The following is a 20,044-nucleotide window of genomic DNA, read 5'->3' on the forward strand; positions in this document are numbered from 1 at the left end:
TTTAAACTATACTCTTTACTTTGTAAAACAAAACAATAGGGAAATAATGTAGTATCCAGACGCCACTTCTTTGATTGTTACAAAGTTTATGTAGAGTTGAGCGTATTTTCAAAGTATTTTCCAACAAAACAGGAAACGGTTTCTTTTTTCAGTCCCAGATTCATGTATTACAAATATGTGATCGATGTCTGACCTTCATTGAAAAAAGTGGCGTCAGAATGCAACATTCTTTTCCGCTCAAGAGAGAGCCGTTGGATCCACAATACACGAAATTGTCGTCGAGTCACGATAGCCGCTCATGTGCATGTACGTCATGTGCGTGAACGAACTCATGTGCAGAACTTTCTCGACAAGTCCAACCATAAAAATCCGTTCAAAACAACGGATTTCATTCACTTTTGATACTCAAGAAATGTCCTGCATGTTCAGATAACATGAACTCAAAAAGTAGCGTCCACAAATTGAACACTGCCAACAACTGAACGACAAAAGTGAAACTTACGGTACGTCTGCAAAGCCCCGATGCTTGCGAGTTTTGCACGTGCGCACGTATGCGCGCACGGACGTAGGCCATGGCGAAGTACGTTGCATAGGAAAGTTAGGCTCGGCCCAAAACTTAGTTTATTACAGAGCTGAAGACCTCCAAACTAATTGTAAAACTGAAGTTTCACTAAGAGTATAAAAAATATAACGGCACTTTAAAAAATGTCCGGCTTTAAAAATTGAAGACTATAATTTTAACATGGTAGTTTAATATTAATTAACCGAAAGCACGTAATCGACGGTGCGCCTACTGTACACAAAGTAGACTGGTTACATGTCCTAAAGTCTCATGCATATGCACTGATCACTATATAAGGATCAGTGCTCATATGTCGAATAATTGAGGCAAACGTTGTTTTGAGTGAAGTGCGGTGGACATAGATGACTCTTTTAAGGAGGGGGGGGGGGAAGTTCGCAAGAAAACAAAACAAAACATTTGGGAAGATATTTTCTGGCCGGCTGGGAATTCAGAAATTGGGCGAGATAAAAAGAAAGGGGGGGGGGGGGATTAAACATACATTCAAGTCCGAGGGGATGAATGCAAGGTTAGCTTTCATGTACACACATGCATGAGCGTCGCGAGGAAGGGGGGGGGGGGTAGCCGGGGGGGGGGGGGGGCAAGCCAACAAAAAAATTCAAAAAGGAGGCGTAACAAAGGCAAAAAATAGGGGCGAAGTCATATCGGTGTTAATTTAGTGGGTTGGGGGGGATTTCCCTGCCCACCCTTGAAAATGATAAATAAAGAATAAGCTGAAAAAGTAAAGGGATTTTTTGGGGAAAATGTGCTTTGCCCCCATCTAGGAAACGACTTATTCGTGAAAAATACACACACACAAATGTTTTTAACTTAAAACATAGAAAATCAAAAGAAAGCATTCAAACGACATTTGCAACAACATCAACTCAACTCTTTATTTATCTATTAATTGCTAAGCAATTGACACCGAGATGGCCGTGAGTAATAAGCTTTTGACAAATAAATGGTTAAACCATAATTATGAAACAGCAATTTTTGGTTAACTTTCTAAAAAAATGTCAGCAACATTGCTGATGAAACAAATTTCATTTATTTTCATTAAGGGTGCGTACGTGGGTCACTCAAACAAACAATTTGAGCTATTTTTTTCTCACCGAATCGGCAGGGCATATGCTTTAATTTACGTGCAATTAGCAACATTCCTACCGGTAATAATAGGAAAAATTGGGGAAAAAACTAAATTAAAAAATTTTTAGTCACAATTATCGAAACTGATTAGTTTTTGCCAAATGAGCTTGAAGAAAAAATACATGCTTACTACTCTACTTAGCCATTTATTTTTATTTGAATACAATGTGTTACTATTGAAATTAAGGACAACTTAACTGACAGACTGCACTGTGTATAATTTTGCTGCATTAAATTAACTTCTATTGAATATCACCCATGCCTAACAGCATATAAGATTTTTACTTAATTTTTCTCGATTTCTCTGAAATCTTCTTAAAATATAATTTTAAAATATTGATGAATGATTTCCTTTTATGAACTAAGACTAGACTAGTAGACAGTTCTTGTATCTATTTTTCTTCAGTGGCCAGTGGCGAGTACAGTTGAAGGCGTTGGGTGCGTTTACGCATCACGACAATCAGTGTGCCGAGTACCAGCACGCAGCCAACCAATAGGCAGACAGTAGTCAGAAGGATTGGCAACTGAACAGACGACATCTCACTTCCTTCTGAGAAAAAACAAACAAACAAAAGCGTACAGATGCTAAATTTTTAGGCAGGAATTAACACAAATTGCCATTATCTGACTCAACAAATTCAACATTTGAAAATGGACATATTTTGGGTTTTATTTGCACATCCTTTAATCCCCACCTCCTTTGCTCATCCCACCCTAGTCTAGTTAACACCATACCCGAACATCTACCCCAACTGCATTTGACACAAACCACAAACAGCTCACCACACGCATCCCAATCGAAATCCCAAGCCACTGTGTCATACCCACCCATGCAACCACGCTCCACACTCTTTATACATGTACGTCATCAACCCAATATTTGATCAGACTAACCCCACTCTACAGTACACTATCCCATCTACTACATTTCACCCCTCTATTCCAACAGTACTCTCTGCCCAATCTATCCCTTAACCCCCAATCTATCCCACCCTGCCAACCATACCGCACCAATTTAAGTCCGACTCGAAACTGCCCAATATCCTACCCAACCACCACAAAAACAATCCATCCCTTAACCCTTACTCAATCCATACCACACCCAACGCACTCCATTGTACCCTATTCCACCACCCTATTCCCTACACCAACTCTAATTCTTCCTATTTGCATTCTCTTCCTTCCATTTAATCTCCCACCTTCCATGCAATCACACCCTGCCCACCACACACACAGTCCCACTGCATACCATCTTATCCCATGTACCCTATACCATGTACCCTACTCCTCCCTATACCCATTCCTTCCCTATAACTTCTTCTCCATCCCTATATATACCAGCCAACAAAACCATGTCCCATTCTACCCATCTTAACTATTATATCCTACTCCACAACACTTACAGTCCCCCTCCCTACCTAATCCTCCCAAAAACTTCCTCTCCATCCCACCCAGCCCACCACACCCAGTCTAATTGCACACTACCCTTCCCACCTACACATATCCTGCCCTAACCTATATCCACCAACATCAATCCTACCAATCCCTACCTCATCACTCCCTTAACCCTTCAAATCTATCCATCCCTGCAGCACATCCAATGCCTCCCTTCTCTCACCTTACACCCTGCCCCATCCCAGCCTACCTCATCCCAACCAACCTCATCCCAACCTACTCATATCACCCACCCCTATCTCTCTGCCCCTCCCTATCCCACCCACAACTACACTGTACATATTACACCAGGCTTGCACCTTAAGTGCAGAAAAACATGCAATACAAAATCAGGCCGACTGACATACTGACTCTATAGTTAACAAAATGAGGTAAAGACTAGGTCCTCACTATTTCACCATCCAAGTTCAAGGTCTGAAATCAAGACTGACATGACATTTATTCAACACTGTGCACCTATTCTATTTGAGGCTAAAGGGCAAGGCTAGACTGGTACATGTCCAAAAAAACTGACACTTCAGTAGTTTGGTGGCATGACTTTGTGTAGAAATAAAAAATGTGTGGTAATAGACACTGTGTATCAGATGTTTCTTTTGACACAGTTACTTGATGCAGTACTTCAGGGGTGTTGGACTGGTTGTTTCATTTGTCAGTCTATTGTACTGCATGTTTTTACTATCTTATGTTTGGCACTCTCAAACACAGAAGTGAGAGTCCCAAACATTTTGACTAACACTTACACCCTACCACCCTACCCATCCCCACCCTAGTCATGCTCCATTTTTCATAGCCTACCCCTTATCCTTTCCCTACCTTTCCCCCCATCTTCTATCACGGATATGGGTCCCTGCGTGATGGCATAAGCGCGGGAACCAGACGCAGATCTGGCATGGCGTCTGTGCACACCGGGGAGTAAGTTCATGCTTCTAGTTGGACATCCAATGCCACAGCGCGAGGATGCATCAGTGGAGTTACACAGAACCATGTCACAATGGACGTACACCTATAAAGGAAAGAACAGATTTTGAATTTAGATCAAACTTGAGACATTAAGTTACAACACCTAGGCCCCTAGTATTCAGATGGAAAAGATTCATTTGTCTCTGTGTGCATCAACTACAATCATTAGCCTCAGCCCCCCCCCCCCCCCCTTTGAAACTCTTGGCTTTTTAAATCTGAGCCCACTGAGATTTTGAAAATCCTGCATCTGCTTCTGAATCATTCTTGCTGACCAGTAGTTTTGTGAGAGCTGGGATCCATGGGAGATCAGTGAGTTTTCCTCACTGAGTGGATCACCCAGGATCAATAAGAAATAAATAAATAAATAATTAACCTGACATACAACTGTAGGTCTATGACATGGTGCCTGGCAGATATATGAATAAGAAATTAACTTAAGATTTGAAATTTTCCAAAGAACAGTGAGAAACTTGCTCTATTTGATTTTTATTATGAATGCCAAGCCTTAATGTTAAACCATTCCAAATCTGTTATGTAATTGAAAGTACATACAGAGTGTGTCAAACAAAATGCAACATTCAGGCAAACAAATAATTAAAACTGTTAGTTGCTTTTTCTTCAATGAACTTTTATATCTTATTAAAGCCTGACCATTTGCCAATCCACTCGTTGGACATGCTAAATCTGGGTTGAGCACTGAATAGGCATTGAATGGGCATTGAAGTTAATGACATCACACGTGGGAGTGACCTAGGTAAAAATTTACACCCTTTTACTTAATGGATTGTATTTTTGGATCTAGGGACCCAATTGGCATGGGGTAAAAAGGAGTGGATTGAGGTATAGTCAGGCTTTAATGTAATATCTTATTTCATTGAACTGTGTTTATTCATTGTTTTTCCAACAGTTTTACTCTTTTGGCACACTCTGTACAGTTGTACAGTATGCGCGCTTTGTCATTTATATAAGAATATTGCACAGTACAGGTCAAACAACAAAGGCACTTTTCTTTTTTTGACCTTGCTGCTTCGCTATACAGCGCCCGCTATAGTTCATGCACAATTGTTAAACCTCAAAAAAATTTTTAACACCTACCACAGGCTGAGGTAGGGCATCTACGAATGCAAAGGCATCAATCTCAAAACGTTCTATGTCCGGGTCGTCTGATGGATGGAACATCACTGTGTTGTCCTCGATGCACCTGCACAATAAAAATTAGATACAAGAACAGCAAAATGGGTGGTCAAGACTCTGTGCCAGTTTAATTGAAAATAAAGGATCTTCTAAATGTCAATTACACGTTTGGGCATAAGATCACGAAGGTAATAACTGTTCCTCTTTATGGTTCCTGTGTAGAATCAAACAAAGCACAGGGTACCACAACTTCTTAGCCCACATATTGAAAAATAGAACAAATTTAAGGCCTGAACTTGACTCTGAAAATGAGTTTATATCCATTTTGTTCAGAAACATATGTATAGAAGAATTTGGATTTCTATTTTTTTTTACCTGGTGGTGGGGCCCTTACAAAAATGTGGACTATGGCGAGGCCATGGGAAACACATGGGAGTAATAAGGATTGTCATGGTGGTCTCTTAAAACACGATGGTGTCCCATGAGAACACCATGCACAGCTAAAGAAACACCATGGTGTCCCATGGACACCATTTTTCCCATGGGAAGAACCCCATGGTGAAAATTCCAAATCCAATGCTACATGGGAAACCCATGTGGTACATGGGGTCCAAAACCCCATGGACCACCATGGGAAGTCTCCATGGCGATCCCATGGAAAATCTCCATGGTGATTCCATGGGAGATCTCCATGGCGAGCCCATGGGAAATCTTCAAGTGTAAACAAACCTGAATATGCCGTTACGGTAGTTGTATGGGAACACATGACCCTATTATATTTACTCATATTGAGCATTAGCTCACCCGTCTTGGATGAAAGTGTAACGGTGGAAATCATCCGAGTTGGAGGTAGGCGTGGCGCGACACGTCTGCACAAACAGCTCCAGTCCAGGCTCGCTCCAAGTACGAGCCTCGAAGTAGAGCTTGTTACCCATCGCGACCTGGACAGGGTAGTCAGCAGGCTGGTAGGGCGTGGTGTAATCGTTGCCATGGTAAAGTCTGAGGGAGAAGTTGAAGGAGCCGAAGCCATCCTCGCGGAATGTGATCTTGGAGGTATCCGGACGGAAACTGCATTATGAAAAGATGAAAAATCAATACCGTCAATATCTTGGTCTCAGGTTACACCTCTTACTGGTTTCCTTCAAACCATCCCAGTCCAGTGATCCTTTACTTAAAGTCAAAGATGCACTTGCCTCAATTCTTAACCCTGCGCAGCGTTTACAAGAAATGTGTATCCGAAGTCGCCAACTGCGTACCCTTGGTACGCAGGTACTTCCCCCACGAAGACCCTATCCATGTCAAAACAACAAAAAGCCACGTGCCAGACAGTGTCCAGGCATTTGCCAGACAGGGCACTTAAAAGATAATTGACTGGCGGCTGTGGTTTGCGGCTATGAAGGGAGATGGCGGTGTCAAGTTACAGGTGCTTATATATGTTTCAATGAGACTTGGCAGGAGGCCTGATCCCAAGGTTGTTGACACCGCTCGGGTGAAACCCTGGCTGCAAAGTTCATCAAACCAGCTGATTTGGCATGGGTTGAATGAGGATTAGATGGAAGGTGCACGTCATTGGCCCTCAATTTTTTGTTTTGATCCTGGGTGATCGCAGGTCACTCCGCGCAGGGTTAATATCTTAATCTTGGGTTACCACAGCCTGGTCATTCCTGAATTCCAAACCACCTAAGTTAGCTTCCATGAGCATCATTCACTGGACTGGAATATAATATCTAAGTCTTGGATTTAACTCTGCCTGAGTTCTTCAATCAACCCAGGTCAGCGATCCAAATCCATGAACTGGATTAGAATCATAATACCTTATAGTCTCTGGTTATATCACCTCATCTGATTGGTTCCCTCAGTAATCAGAATACCTAAGTCTCTGGTTATATCACCTCATCTGATTGGTTCCCTCAGTAATCATAATACCTTAGTTCCTGGTTATATCACCTCATCTGATTGGTTCCCTCAGGAATCAGAATACCTTAGTCTGAGGTTATATCACCTCATCTGATTGGTTCCCTCAGTAACCATAATACCTTAGTCTCTGGTTATATCACCTCATCTGATTGGTTCCCTCGGTAATCATAATACGTTAGTCTCTGGTTATATCACCTCATCTGATTGGTTCCCTCAGTAATCATAATACCTTAGTTCCTGGTTATATCACCTCATCTGATTGGTTCCCTCAGTAATCATAATACCTTAGTCCCTGGTTATATCACCTCATCTGATCGGTTCCCTCAGTAATCATAATACTTTAGTCCCTGGTTATATCACCTCATCTGATCGGTTCCCTCAGTAATCATAATACCTTAGTCTCTGGTTATATCACCTCATCTGATTGGTTCCCTCAGTAAATACAATACCTTAGTCTCTGGTTATATCACCTCATCTGATCGGTTCCCTCAGTAATCATAATACCTTAGTCTCTGGTTATATCACCTCATCTGATTGGTTCCCTCAGTAATCATAATACCTTAGTCCCTGGTTATATCACCTCATCTGATCGGTTCCCTCAGTAATCACAATACTTTAGTCCCTGGTTATATCACCTCATCTGATCGGTTCCCTCAGTAATCATAATACCTTAGTCTCTGGTTATATCACCTCATCTGATTGGTTCCCTCAGTAATTACAATACCTTAGTCTCTGGTTATATCACCTCATCTGATCGGTTCCCTCAGTAATCATAATACCTTAGTCTCTGGTTATATCACCTCTTCTGATTGGTTCCCTCAGTAATCATAATACCTTAGTCTCTGGTTATATCACCTCATCTGATTGGTTCCCTCCAACCTACCTTATAGCCCAATAAAATCCTTTCAAGTATATGATCACGGGGACTGTAAACTCATATGGCTGGTTTCCTCAACAAAACCTAGTTCAGCAATCCAATCCCTTCAATGTCCATGATGCATCACATGACTAGAAACCAGTATATATAGTCTCGGGTTCTAACATGGTTCCTTCCAACCTATCCTAGTTCACACTATGAACCAGAGAAGCTTAAGTTAGCCTACGGACAAAATGTCTTCTAATGTGAATAATGGCGATCATTATACAGTTTTAGACATTTTGTTCGGAACAAAAGCGTATTATACTGACATTTCTTGTATTGGTGGTTGCGACCCTGCTAATGCCCTTCAACCCCACTCTATTTCAGCCTTCTGTTCTAGTTTTATATATTATGCATCAAGTATCAGGTAATTACCTTGCTCATCCAACTTAAAGCAAGCCTATATAGTTTTGAAATTCCTTCAATGTTCATGAATCACTGGACAGAATTATCAATATCTTGTCTCTGGTTATAGCCTGGCATATGTCCTTCCTTCCAACTCAATCCTAGTTTTGCAATCTATGCATTGTCCATTGTACATTTGGCCAATGGTCTTGTTTATCTGGTTACCTCCAATCCGTCCAATCTCTGCAGTCCGTTTAAAATCCATGATGCATCGATTGCAATCCTAACATCTGGGTATCGGGTTAAATGTAACCAGGTTTCATTCCACTCAACCCACAACGATTCTTTTAATACCCATGATGTACATGTACTACACTGGAATCCAAACACCTGGTCTCGAGGTAAAACCTCAAGCATCCAACAAAATCTAGCTTCTAATAAGCAATGTTGTAGTCGAGTCCATCACAAGGCCATCACAAGTCCTTCAGTTTTAAGTCAAGTCACTAGTTACTCAAGTGAACTGTTACAAAAGCATTTCTTTGTCATTGTTCACCCAGTTACTTGTGGCTGTACTGTGAAAGGACTTGTGATGGGCTTGACTAAGTTCATCATGCAAGAGACAGAAATCTCAGTTTCTCAGTCGTGGATTCTAACCCAGCCTACTTCAACCAGACCCACCTTATTTCAGCGAACCCTTCCAAATCCATGATGCATTGGACTGGAATCTCGATATCTCGGTCTCGGGTTATAACACTGCCTGGTTGTACAGGGACAGCCTCATCGTGGATGACGTTAAAAAAAATCACACTGTCTCCATGAACCTGCCAGAAAACAAACGAAAACAAATAATGTTGCAAACAAACCACACGGAAACCCTTCTAATGCACGTTTCAAAATAGAATCATGAAACCTTTGGATGTTTTTTCCAAGGTATTTTCTGCAGCTTATCATGACAAATGCAGCAAACAATGTGCAATACCGGAGTTCTTGAAGTTAGTAGTCGATACAGTGCTAGCCACTGTTCCTGAACTTTATATGGCGTTTCATTAACGGCAACACCGGGCTAAAAGATGCTTGTGGAACGCATAGGGGAAAGCCAATGATGTGCGCATTTTTTCAAACCATAGAGCATTTTGTTTGTAATAAGCAATGTAATAAAAAACTAGTTATTTCAGGTAGTTACAGGGCTTCTAGCATACACTTTAACAATAAAGATACATGTATATAAAATGACCAGTGTCATATAAAATTTGGATAACTATACAATCTAGTCTCATGGGAAACAGCCTCAACGCTTTAGCATTCCTAACTTTGTTCATTAAGGCATGCGCAATACAACCCATGGATCCCTTATGTCATAGAAGTTGTAATTCATAATACACCATACATGTATATATAGCACTAACCTCACAGTTTGTATAAGCCGAACTTTCCAAAAGAATACAAAATGAAGCTGACAATTGTTGCGTTGTAACATTGTTTTAATACGCTGCACAAAGAAATTGACCACAAAAGTCTGGATATCTGAGTTGGTAGAGCACCGGAATGGCAATCAGGAGGTCGCTGGTTCAAACCGCTACAGTCAATTTCTTTGCTGAACTAAGCCCATTTGACTTTTAGGTAAACTTTTGTAATTAACCTTCACAAAGGCACGTTAAGAACTAAAATGAAAGCTGTACAAAAAAATAAGAAACCAGAATAATATTTTAGAATACCTCCATGAAAGTTCCACATCGGTCGTAAGTTGTTGCAATCTTAACGTGGGTGGTGTTATGATGACTACCGACGCACGCCGGGTCAAGAAAATGCAAATGAGACGACAGGGCATCACCAATCACAGAGCGGGGGATGAAGACCGTCATGCCAGAATCAGAGCAGTCCATTGATGGCAAGAGGGGTGGTTGAGTCATTCGGGGTGGGTGGGTAGACCATCCGATCTCCTCCGTTGTGAATTCTGTAGGCTGTTTGGTAGGGTTGTCAGATTCCAATGATGTGGTCCAATCCTCAAGTACATGAGTGGTATATATTGGGACCTCATCAGTAGCTGTGAAACAAATTCCAAAATTGACAAAGCCATTCCTGACCATTTAGTTATTTTGTTTTGGTCAGCTTACCAATTGACTTAGTTATCTGATAAGAAATTCAATGTTTGAACCTCACAATTTGGTACATCACCGATTAAAGTCGATTAGGCATACGTAGTAATCTGATAGGCTATAGCAAATTTACCGTTTTGAACCTCATTTGGTACAAGACCGTAAACAAATGAGGTTAGTCGATTAGGCATACGTTGTAATCTGATAAACTCAAAAGTTTGAACCTCACCATTTGGTGCAACACCATACACAGCTCTACAAAGGTATGTATCATTGACAGCGGCAGATGGTATATAGCACGGAGCTGCGCCATTTACTGCACCTTCATCAAGTAGGACATAATATTCCTGTCCTATGGGCAGGTAACTTGGCATATCAGGTGGTTGATCACGGACTAGAACTTGCAGCGTGTCGAGAGCTGAAAATCGGACGTTGTAAAGAACCCAGGTAGGGATGCTCATTCTCCACCATCCGCTGCTTTCGTAGAATCTAGCATAGGCATAACTGGAGCTTGTTGCCTTGGTTATCTGGAATTTGAATTTCAATGGCAGTGAGTTCATATTCTTTTATGTAAAACATTTTAATACCATCTTACGTACAAGCCTCTGGGCCTCAAAATATATACAGGGTTCATCAAAACAAAGGTAATCCAAAAGCAATGGTTCATAATTTGTATGTAAAAGTTTTAACCTAAGCCTGATGGGCATTCTCTGAGTGGTTCCATCGCTGGGATGTCGAGTAAATCACAAGTCCATCACAATTCCAGTCGCAAGTAATTCACAAGTCCAGTCACAAGAAATAACGGATGAACAACAACAAAGGAATGCCTTTGTCAAAGCTCATTTATATAGCTTGGGACTGGAAGACGTGATGGATTTGTGATGACTCGACATCTCTGTTCCATTGTAAAGGGAAGTTCTTGAACTTTTAATTTATTACTACCTTATTTGCATCGCTGCAGACATGTATAAGTAAACAAAAATGAAAGCTTTAAAATGATTACTTTAACCATGGTACATCATCTATGCTCACACACTTTAGCATGACTATCTTGGCCAGTATACTCACATGTTGATCAAACCTGAAATTCCAGATCAAGCTATAATTAGGCAGGTTGACTGTAGCGTTAGTCCAGGCCTCAACGACAACAGGAGATGCTATAGAGATATCAATCCATAAGTAATATATTAGTATTGGTACAATTTGCATTGCCGACACAGTAATGGCTTGAGACTTGGTTGGAGGTTTCTGAATTGAAAGATGTACCTCTATGATATTTGTAAGCTATGACATTCAGACATACAGACCCTCGGGGGAATAATAGTCTTTATCACGTGGAAGGGCTGGGTTCAGCAGTGAATGCCACCGAACCACGCGAACAGTTTTTGTTTGACGGCATAAAGAATGTTTGATGGAAAACTTGCCATCTAAAACTGTTCAAAATCTATTGTAGTGACAGTCCAACCTCGTGAGGGTCTTATTCTGTGCTGTTATATAGGTTTTCCTATTTTGCATTTTTGCAACGTGTTAATTCAATTAAAGAGATGTTCATTCCATTTAATGAAGTTCTAGAGAGTTGTGAAGGAATGCTATAGTTACAGCATACAATTTCGTTAGAATTTTATTTGTTTAAAGGCGTACGATCAAGTTTGTCGAATCTCCTTTTTATCTTTAAAAACTTGAAGCTGTTTTGAGGATGGGGTTTGAACTCCCCCCCCCCCAAAAAAAATGGAAAAACAGAAAGAAGATATAGATTCTTTCCCAAATTTGAAGTAAATGGAGCTAGGAATCTAACGCTGGGACTTTTGATAATCAACTATAAAATAAGAAGTGAAAAAACTCTTACCCATACTTGCACAGTCCATCCATGGAGTTGTTGCTGGCTCGGTAAACGGGGATTCCGTAACTACATGACGAGGTTATTTAGAACATAAATTAACTGGTAGTTGTTAACTCTTCTGATAAATGAGATCATGAAATTTCTACATATTTAGGCATTGTGATAAACATGCAACATAAATCTAACACCACATGGCGTCCCGAAACATGGCACGAATTAATTTTGTTCTCAACCTTGCTTGAGCAACATGATGGTCAACATTTCACAGAAAGTGAATATCCCTATTCGTACTTATACAAGTCTGATACAATGTTACGAGTATGTCATTCGAACATGAATGTCCCCATTTTACTTTAGATACGTAGTAAACCCAATTATGATGTGTTAAATGTAATTATCTGACGTGAGTGAAAAACTACACTTTTGAGTATGTCAATGATGATGATTATAATAGTTAATGGTGTACAGGTTGATTGGGAATATACGATTCTTCCAATTAGGTCACACAAGGCGACTCTCAGCCGAATTCAATGCCCATTTAGACAACCGCGTTTTGGACATCTGGACTCGCTTACATGATTTCCAAATCGATTTTTGTTTCTCTCTTACTCAAGGTGATAACAGCAATAAATAGTTAGCCGAATGAGTTTCATGCTCAACATTAACGACGTTTTTCAAAATTCTTCCCAACAGTTGGTCAATTGTTACCCACATAAACCAACAATAAGGTAATTTCATACCAATGTTAGGTCTATAACATTGCCTAACAGTGTTTTAACCAACTTACAGTGTATGGGTGGGTGGGTGAGTTAATAGTTTGTTCTGGCGTGTATTGTTTTGGAAGTGGAGTAGTTTTCAATAACTTCCTTCGTGTTAAAGTCTTCGCTATAATAATCTATCTGCCAAGTTTGGTGCTTTGGACCAGTCGGTCAGAATGTTGTCAAACATTAAATCTACGCCAACTGACTATTGGAAGTTGATTCCAACAAGTTACTAGAGTGTTATATACATTGGTGGGTGAGTTAAAGACTTTCTGTCCAGCATTATCATGGAGGTTGAGTATACTACACCTTCCTGGGTTGTTGGCCAATATTCGGTTGTTGGCTGGAAGCCTGGGTTGTCACGTGTCGTCCAGTCTCCAAACTGCTCGGTGGTGTATGCATATGTTGGGGCCCCATCAGTAGCTGTGTCAAAATGATGCAGAAAACACAACGCCTTTATTAGTCATTTCATCCCATGTTTTTTATTTATCACACTGTCTAGTCTGCTGTCATCTAGATTTAGATCATAATCAAACTGAAAGAGTACATTTATGTCATGGCAACAAATAAACTAATGCGAATAACTTTTTATGCCTGTATGTATCCCCACGTTATTACCCGAACTGCCTATTCGAAAAATTATAAAAGGCCTACCGTCCTGATGTGTGATATAGTTGCTTTTATATGCGCTAAATAATGGAATGTAGGAACGAATGTTGCACTTACTATAGCTCCCATAAAAACAATCGTATAGATAACGTGTGATGTTATGAATTCTCATGGCTTGGATTAGGAAGCAGAAATATTCCAAATCTATGAAGAGCGGATTATTATTCCTGAAGAAGTACTAAATAATCTACAGTAGTAACATTAAATCCAGATTTTGTTGTTTATGACACTTCCAACAAAGCATGGCAAGTGGACACCGCTACACACGCAATGTGACATGGCAGTTTATCCCCAGAGAGGCCAAGAATTAAAAAAAAAAAAATGTTCCACACCACAGCAGTCATGTGTAAAACAGATACCTACCTGGTGGTGAGCCGGTGGACAGTGTGATAGCAAGCCAACCAGAAGGAGCATTACAAGGGGCAGGACCAGTCACTACATCCTCAGCCATTATAATGGTAAACACTCCATTACCATCCAAATCATGTAGATCCAAATTCATCGACGAATAACAGTCTGTTTCTATTGTGTCTACAGCCGTCTGGACGATTTTGCAGTTCTGGGCAGACTGCCAAGCATGTCGTCTGTATATGTAGACACCTGTTAGGCTCTGAGCCACCGTGACCTAAGAATAGTTGGAAAAAAATACACCAAAATACACGATCCTCAGTATGTTAGCAAATGACTATGGGAACAATCAATTTGTACTGATTGAGTGGCAATTCAGTGGTTTACTTTTGACTTATCCAGTTCATTAAGGGCACAACTTTCCAGCATTAGAATTATAAAACACAGCGATGGTTAAAGAATGGTAGTGGTTGAGTTATTTAAACGTATTCTTCAAAATCATAACCCGATAGTATGTAACAAAAACAAATTAACAATTACAAATTCAAGTACAATTTGTTGGACAGATGGCGCGTCTACAAACAATAGTTAAATTACGTACTAGTAGTAAGACTTAGTATCTTTCTTTCTTCTAGCAAAATGTGGCTCCGGAAAATAGGAATTACTACTCGTCATTAATCTGTCATATGCTGTCAAATACGTGTAATGGGAATTCCATCTAGAGCATCAAGTGCAGTGCCAACTGCTAATTTGCAGACAATTGCACTGGTAAGCAGGCCATTAGTCTCAGATATTCACGTATGCACAGAACGCCTGATATATATGAACATGTAAATTTAATGCTATCCGGATAAGCAGCCATTTGGTGTTAACTTTAAAAATTGTGACTTCGTTTCGAGCAAACATTCGGTCCAAGCTGTTGATTTGCACTTGAGCTGCCACGCTCTTCGGTAACAAAACAACGGGTCACCGAAGACTCGATAGAAGGCGCTCGCTGTATGGTTAGGATCTGGAGATCATGGCGGAGTCTTGTTTTGCACAACTAATCGCCGCACATATCATATAACGCTTGCCTTGCAAGTGGCTATTCCATAAAAGGATCCTTTCCAACAAGCAAGCACGTAGTTTGTTTCTTACAAGCTCTCTGACAAGCGTAGTATAAGCCCAGCGTTCTTAAAAAAAATGTGAAATCACCAATTAATGCAAACAAAAGTTAATTGTTACCTGTAATCCAATTTGATACTGACCTCCCGATCATACTTGAGGGTTAGTTTAGCTATGCTGAGTGAAGAGTAAAATCCATCAGCTGGCCAAGACTGAATGACAGTGGGACGTTCTGTAAAGGAAATTATTTCACAGCTTCCAACAGTCATCCAAAAATACAGGTTGAATCCCATAATTATAAGACATATTCTTGGCATCATTTACTCTAGGTAGGATTATATAACTTCTAGGTAAAGTTTCTTAGCAATGTATCGGACACAGTAGGTCGTTATGTTTACCACATCTTAGATTTATTTAATAGCAAAAGCATTTTAGAGTAAAGCATGAGCTTTAGAACATTAGCACCCTCCCACACACTGGTAGTCTTTTTAAAGATTTTTTTTCATGACATGTTGCTTTAGTCTTTGGGCCCAAATCGTTTTCGAACAATATGAAGAAAAAGTAGTCGGAAGGATAAAAGTGAGGGCGCCCTTCGCAAGCTTACAGTGTTACAAGCAGCCGTATCTTACCTGTGTCAGAGCAACTTGATGGTGGCGCTGGAGTTGTGTAGTACGGAGTATCGTAGTATCCTACGGGAGTACAGAAAACAACATTATTTCGTTATCAAAAGCGCCACAAAATGGTGCGACTTTATATAAAGATAAACACAATTCATTCTTGTTAACTAGATTTTGGACAAAAGAAGTCTTTGAAAAAATTCATATCAAGCAAAAAACTAAAGGAGCTGATCATTTTGGAGAGGTTGAGTGGTTAAGCAACCTTAAGTATACATGCAGTTAAGTCAAGAATAAGCCTCGTGCAATTTACATGCACATGGACACCAATTCATAAACTATATTTATTGCACATAACCGATTCCTCCCCACTTCACTCTTGTCAAAAATAAACCGATATAAGCCTACTTCTACAAATGGTGTATTGTTCTTACGATCTGGCAAGCCACTGTTCAATACTTTGTAGAAATTGGGGTCCGTAACGGCAGCTGATGGAACATAGCATGGCCCAGGACCGGTCACTACGCCTTCATCCAACAGCACATGAAACACTTGCCCTCCAGCTAGCAGCGCTTTCAAGTTCGCGGGTACAACAACTTGCATCGTGTCTGGGGCAGAGAAATGAACGTTGTCACCAGCGGAGGCGTCGATTGAAAATACCCATGCGCCGACCCTGTAGTAAACCTTGACAAAAGCAGGTCTGGTCGCCCTATTCACCTGTGTGCGGAATTCCATTCAAATTTTCACAATATGGATTATGACAGAACTCACTAATCTCCGTAAAGCCCGCCGCACACGAGTGCTACGTGATGAGCATAAAGTCATTCGAGACCGTTTGCTCAGCAGCGTAGCTCACCGTGTGCGGTAAAATTTTACTGAGTTTTCTGCCTCTCGAGGCCGAGAGGCAAATATCTATCTGTTTGCCTCGAATGACTTTTTTGCTAGGCACGTAGCTCTCGTGTGCAGCGAGCTTAACACACTAAGTTCTGCGTACATTCGTTTGCAACACACTGTTCAATGATATGTTCAAGTATGTGCACCGTTTGACGGATGCCGCCACCTTTGCGACCACGTGGAAGCCTTCTAAAGGGGGCATTTTCATTGAAATTATGTTCCAATTATGCCATGGTAGCTTGTGCAGAGTGCGCCATGTTTTCAATAAAAGTCCCCCAAAAAGTGATTACAAAGACTGTGCTGACGCCCATTTGACGGTTACAAAAGACGTGACTGATGCAAAATTGCTATATCGAAAGTTTTTTGACAACAATCTTTTCAAACAACTTCATCTTTTAAATGCTTCAATAAAGAAGATATTTCTATTGTTTCTGTCAAGAAGGGGGGGGGGGCAAGGGGGAGAGACTCCCCCCCCCCCGGAAAGCATCCAAAAAAAGGGGTTGGGGGAAGAGGTACGGTGAAGTCATAATTATTTGCTATTATGTAGTACACATTTAACAAAATGGGCGTCTGCAGGGGTGTTAGTGGGGGTGGGATGGGCCAATTTACCCCACCCATCCTCGAAAAAATATAAATAAACTGAGAACATGCTAGAGAAAGTATAACGATTTGGGGGAAATGTGCTTTGCCCCAACCACCGCCCCCCCCCCCCCAAAAAAAAAAAATCTTGGCGACGCCCATTACAGCGCTCTTTCTGCTCGAAAATATGGATATTATAGAATGATCAGTTTTCACACTCACGTTTTGGTTGAATTTGAAATGGAAAGTCCAATCGGCGAAGATGGGAATTCTGGTGACTGCTGGATCGGGCCAGGTCTCGAGAATAACAGGAGGGGATGCTAGGCCAATATCAATCAAAACAAATATCACATTAAAGTCAAAGATGCAGGGAAAAAGCAGGGAATTGAACAAATGTCCTCTATCTGACTTATCTGATATAGAAAGAAAAAATCATACCCACCACTGACCTTGCTTATGAGAAAAAAGATACATTTTTGTCCAATTTTGTGCAACGTCATCCATCTTATTAACTGTATATTGCAAACTTATCACGTCACAAAGTGTAGTCAGGTTTTTGTTATAGTGCAATGTGTGCTACAGTCTCATTGACCTGTAAATCGACCTGAGAAATAATTCTTCAGGTTATGGGTTCGAATGCAGCCACCTGAATTGCGGTGTCTGTATCCTTCGGTACGACGACACATATTTCTTACTTATACCCCCGTCACACCGGAGGCGCGGTGCCACTACCGTTTTTGGTCAAAACCGCCATCACCGTAGTGACACCGGCAGTAGTTTTTCATAGTTTTCCCCCAACCCGTCATACCCCCGTCACACCGGAGGTGCGGTCGGCATAAACTGAAGTGGCACCGCCATGATCGCCGTGGTTCCGCAGTGGTTTCGTCATTGATCACCGTAGCACCGCGGAAAGCTGTCAAAACCGCGGACCTTCGCGATTGCACGGCGGTTGTACTGCAGAGGCACGGCGGTGATAGAGGTCCTACCGCGGTCCTTGTACGGTGCCACGGCGGTCATGGCGGTGCCGCGGCGATCCCACTGCGGATTTGCCCAACCCGCGGTGGCACTGCGGAAGTTTTGAACATGTTCAAAGTTTACGCCGTGCCCGGCCACCGCGAAGGTCCGCGGTTTTGACAGTTTTCCGCGGTGCTACGGCGATCAATGACGGAACCACTGCGAAACCACGGCAATCATGGCGGTGCCACTGCGGTTTATGCCGTACAAGCACCGCAATGGCACCGCACCTCCGGTGTAATAGGGGTAATGGCTAGCTGTATGTATAGGGGGTTAGTGTTAAAGAGCTGTTACTCTCCAATGGAATGAGAGTAGAATAGTAGAAGGGATGTTTTTAACTATACACAAAAACAATAATCTGAAGTGAAGAGAAAAAGAAGCTTACCAGAGTCCGAGCACTGCAGCGACTTAATGGCGGGTTGTTCATCATGCTGACCAGGTGACACATCAACAGTGTCCTGTGGAAAGAAATGTTTAAATGTGACCCGCTCTGACAAAAATGAGTCAGATATTGCAAAACTCACGTTTTGAGGTAACTACGTTTATAAGCTTTGTTTGGGACATTTGGTTGCATTGCTGTGCTTGTTTCATTCTGTCAATTTCCACACAAACTAGAAAAGTCTCAGTGGAGACAACAGGGTTTGAAAAATGACAAATATACTATAACTAACCAACAATCCAAATTTTGTTAATAATTCTGTAAGACAAACAACCAAAATATAACCAAAACCAAAAAATCTCAATTTTGATCAAATTTTCACTGTTTCCATTTCAGAATCTCACAAGCTTGAATTCAAATTATGCGACATCAGACTATTTATTTTTCAGAGCGGGTCACCAATATTGGGTTATGGACTTTGCCCTCTACTGACGTTATGTTTATAACAAAAAAATAGGCCTACTGTGTACTCTATGCTATTCAAGGGTTTACTAGACAAAGACAAAGTTTACCCAGGTTGGATTGCCACTCGACACCGTGCTAACAGTGCTTTATAGTCAGCAGGCCGGTTCAATTAAATATAATAGTAACGGGTAAAGCAATGAATGTCTTTTAAAGTGAAAAGCTTACGTTTTGCAGATTTTAGGTTTGCCTGTCCCAACAATATTTCATATAATGTGTTCCTGCACAAGAATGCATCAGGATACATCGAAATAAAACTCGGAAAACCAATGTTAATGCACAATGGTATTTCAGATCCTGGACACTGACCTGAGACTCAGCCGCCTTCACAGATAAAGTTAAATCTCTGACATGGGACGAGCGGACCTCCCCACAGTGGCATCCTTGAAGAAAGACTATAACTAGCAGAGCCTGAAGCAAACCACCCATCTTGCAGACGGACCGGGGTATTGCACTTTCCTGCACGTTTTCTACTTTAAACACGGGTTTTGGAATTCCAACCCCCTTATAAACTGGATGAACTACCAGTTATCAATTAACCCGGATTTACTATAAGAACAGTTAAATCTATCTGGTTACTGTACAGGGGAGCCATTTTCCCAGGAGGGGTATTAATTATTTTTTGACTGTTTAAATAGCTATACAACACAGATGCAGACTTTTCCAGAATTAAAGTATTTCAACGACAGCATGTGATAATAGTTGCTTTATGATTTGTCCTGTCCAATATTGTCACAATATCAAATTCGAATTCACCACTCTTTAAGTAAGAATACATTGTAACAA

At 41.0% G+C, this 20,044-nt stretch overlaps 1 protein-coding gene across 2 annotated transcripts; it reads right to left on the reverse strand.

The window, feature by feature from the left end:
• Positions 1-1,566: 1,566 nt before the first annotated feature.
• LOC119733385 lies at positions 1,567-19,722 on the reverse strand. 2 transcript variants are annotated; one of them, XM_038206965.1, is made up of 17 exons: positions 19,568-19,722; positions 18,743-18,815; positions 17,566-17,663; positions 16,305-16,587; positions 15,886-15,945; positions 15,400-15,488; positions 14,168-14,429; positions 13,445-13,558; positions 12,381-12,440; positions 11,603-11,691; positions 10,764-11,061; positions 10,154-10,482; positions 9,117-9,259; positions 6,062-6,325; positions 5,219-5,324; positions 3,977-4,166; positions 1,567-2,258 (listed from the first exon to the last, which is right to left on the reverse strand). In XM_038206965.1, the coding sequence occupies exons 1-17, from the start codon at positions 19,685-19,687 to the stop codon at positions 2,101-2,103; spliced, it is 2,736 nt and encodes a 911-aa protein (XP_038062893.1). In that variant the 5' UTR covers positions 19,688-19,722; the 3' UTR covers positions 1,567-2,100. The 2 variants fall into 2 exon arrangements, with proteins under 2 accessions (XP_038062893.1, XP_038062894.1); XM_038206966.1 differs by lacking the exons at positions 1,567-2,258; positions 5,219-5,324 and having other exon boundaries at positions 3,990-4,166.
• Between the last annotated feature and the right edge of the window lie 322 nt (positions 19,723-20,044).

Source organism: Patiria miniata, unplaced genomic scaffold, assembly GCF_015706575.1.
Source record: "Patiria miniata isolate m_02_andy unplaced genomic scaffold, ASM1570657v1 HiC_scaffold_25, whole genome shotgun sequence".
In the NCBI taxonomy this organism is placed as follows: domain Eukaryota; kingdom Metazoa; phylum Echinodermata; class Asteroidea; order Valvatida; family Asterinidae; genus Patiria; species Patiria miniata.

Coding starts and splice junctions, on each gene's coding strand:
- LOC119733385 (XM_038206965.1), bottom strand. CDS start 19,687: ATGGGTGGTTTGCTTCAGGCTCTGCTAGTTATAGTCTTTCTTCAAGGA. Junction 15,489..15,885: donor ATCAAGTTGCTCTGACACAG/GTAAGATACGGC, acceptor TTTCCTTTACAG/AACGTCCCACTGTCATTCAG. Junction 10,483..10,763: donor GTATGGTGTTGCACCAAATG/GTGAGGTTCAAA, acceptor TTTGTTTCACAG/CTACTGATGAGGTCCCAATA.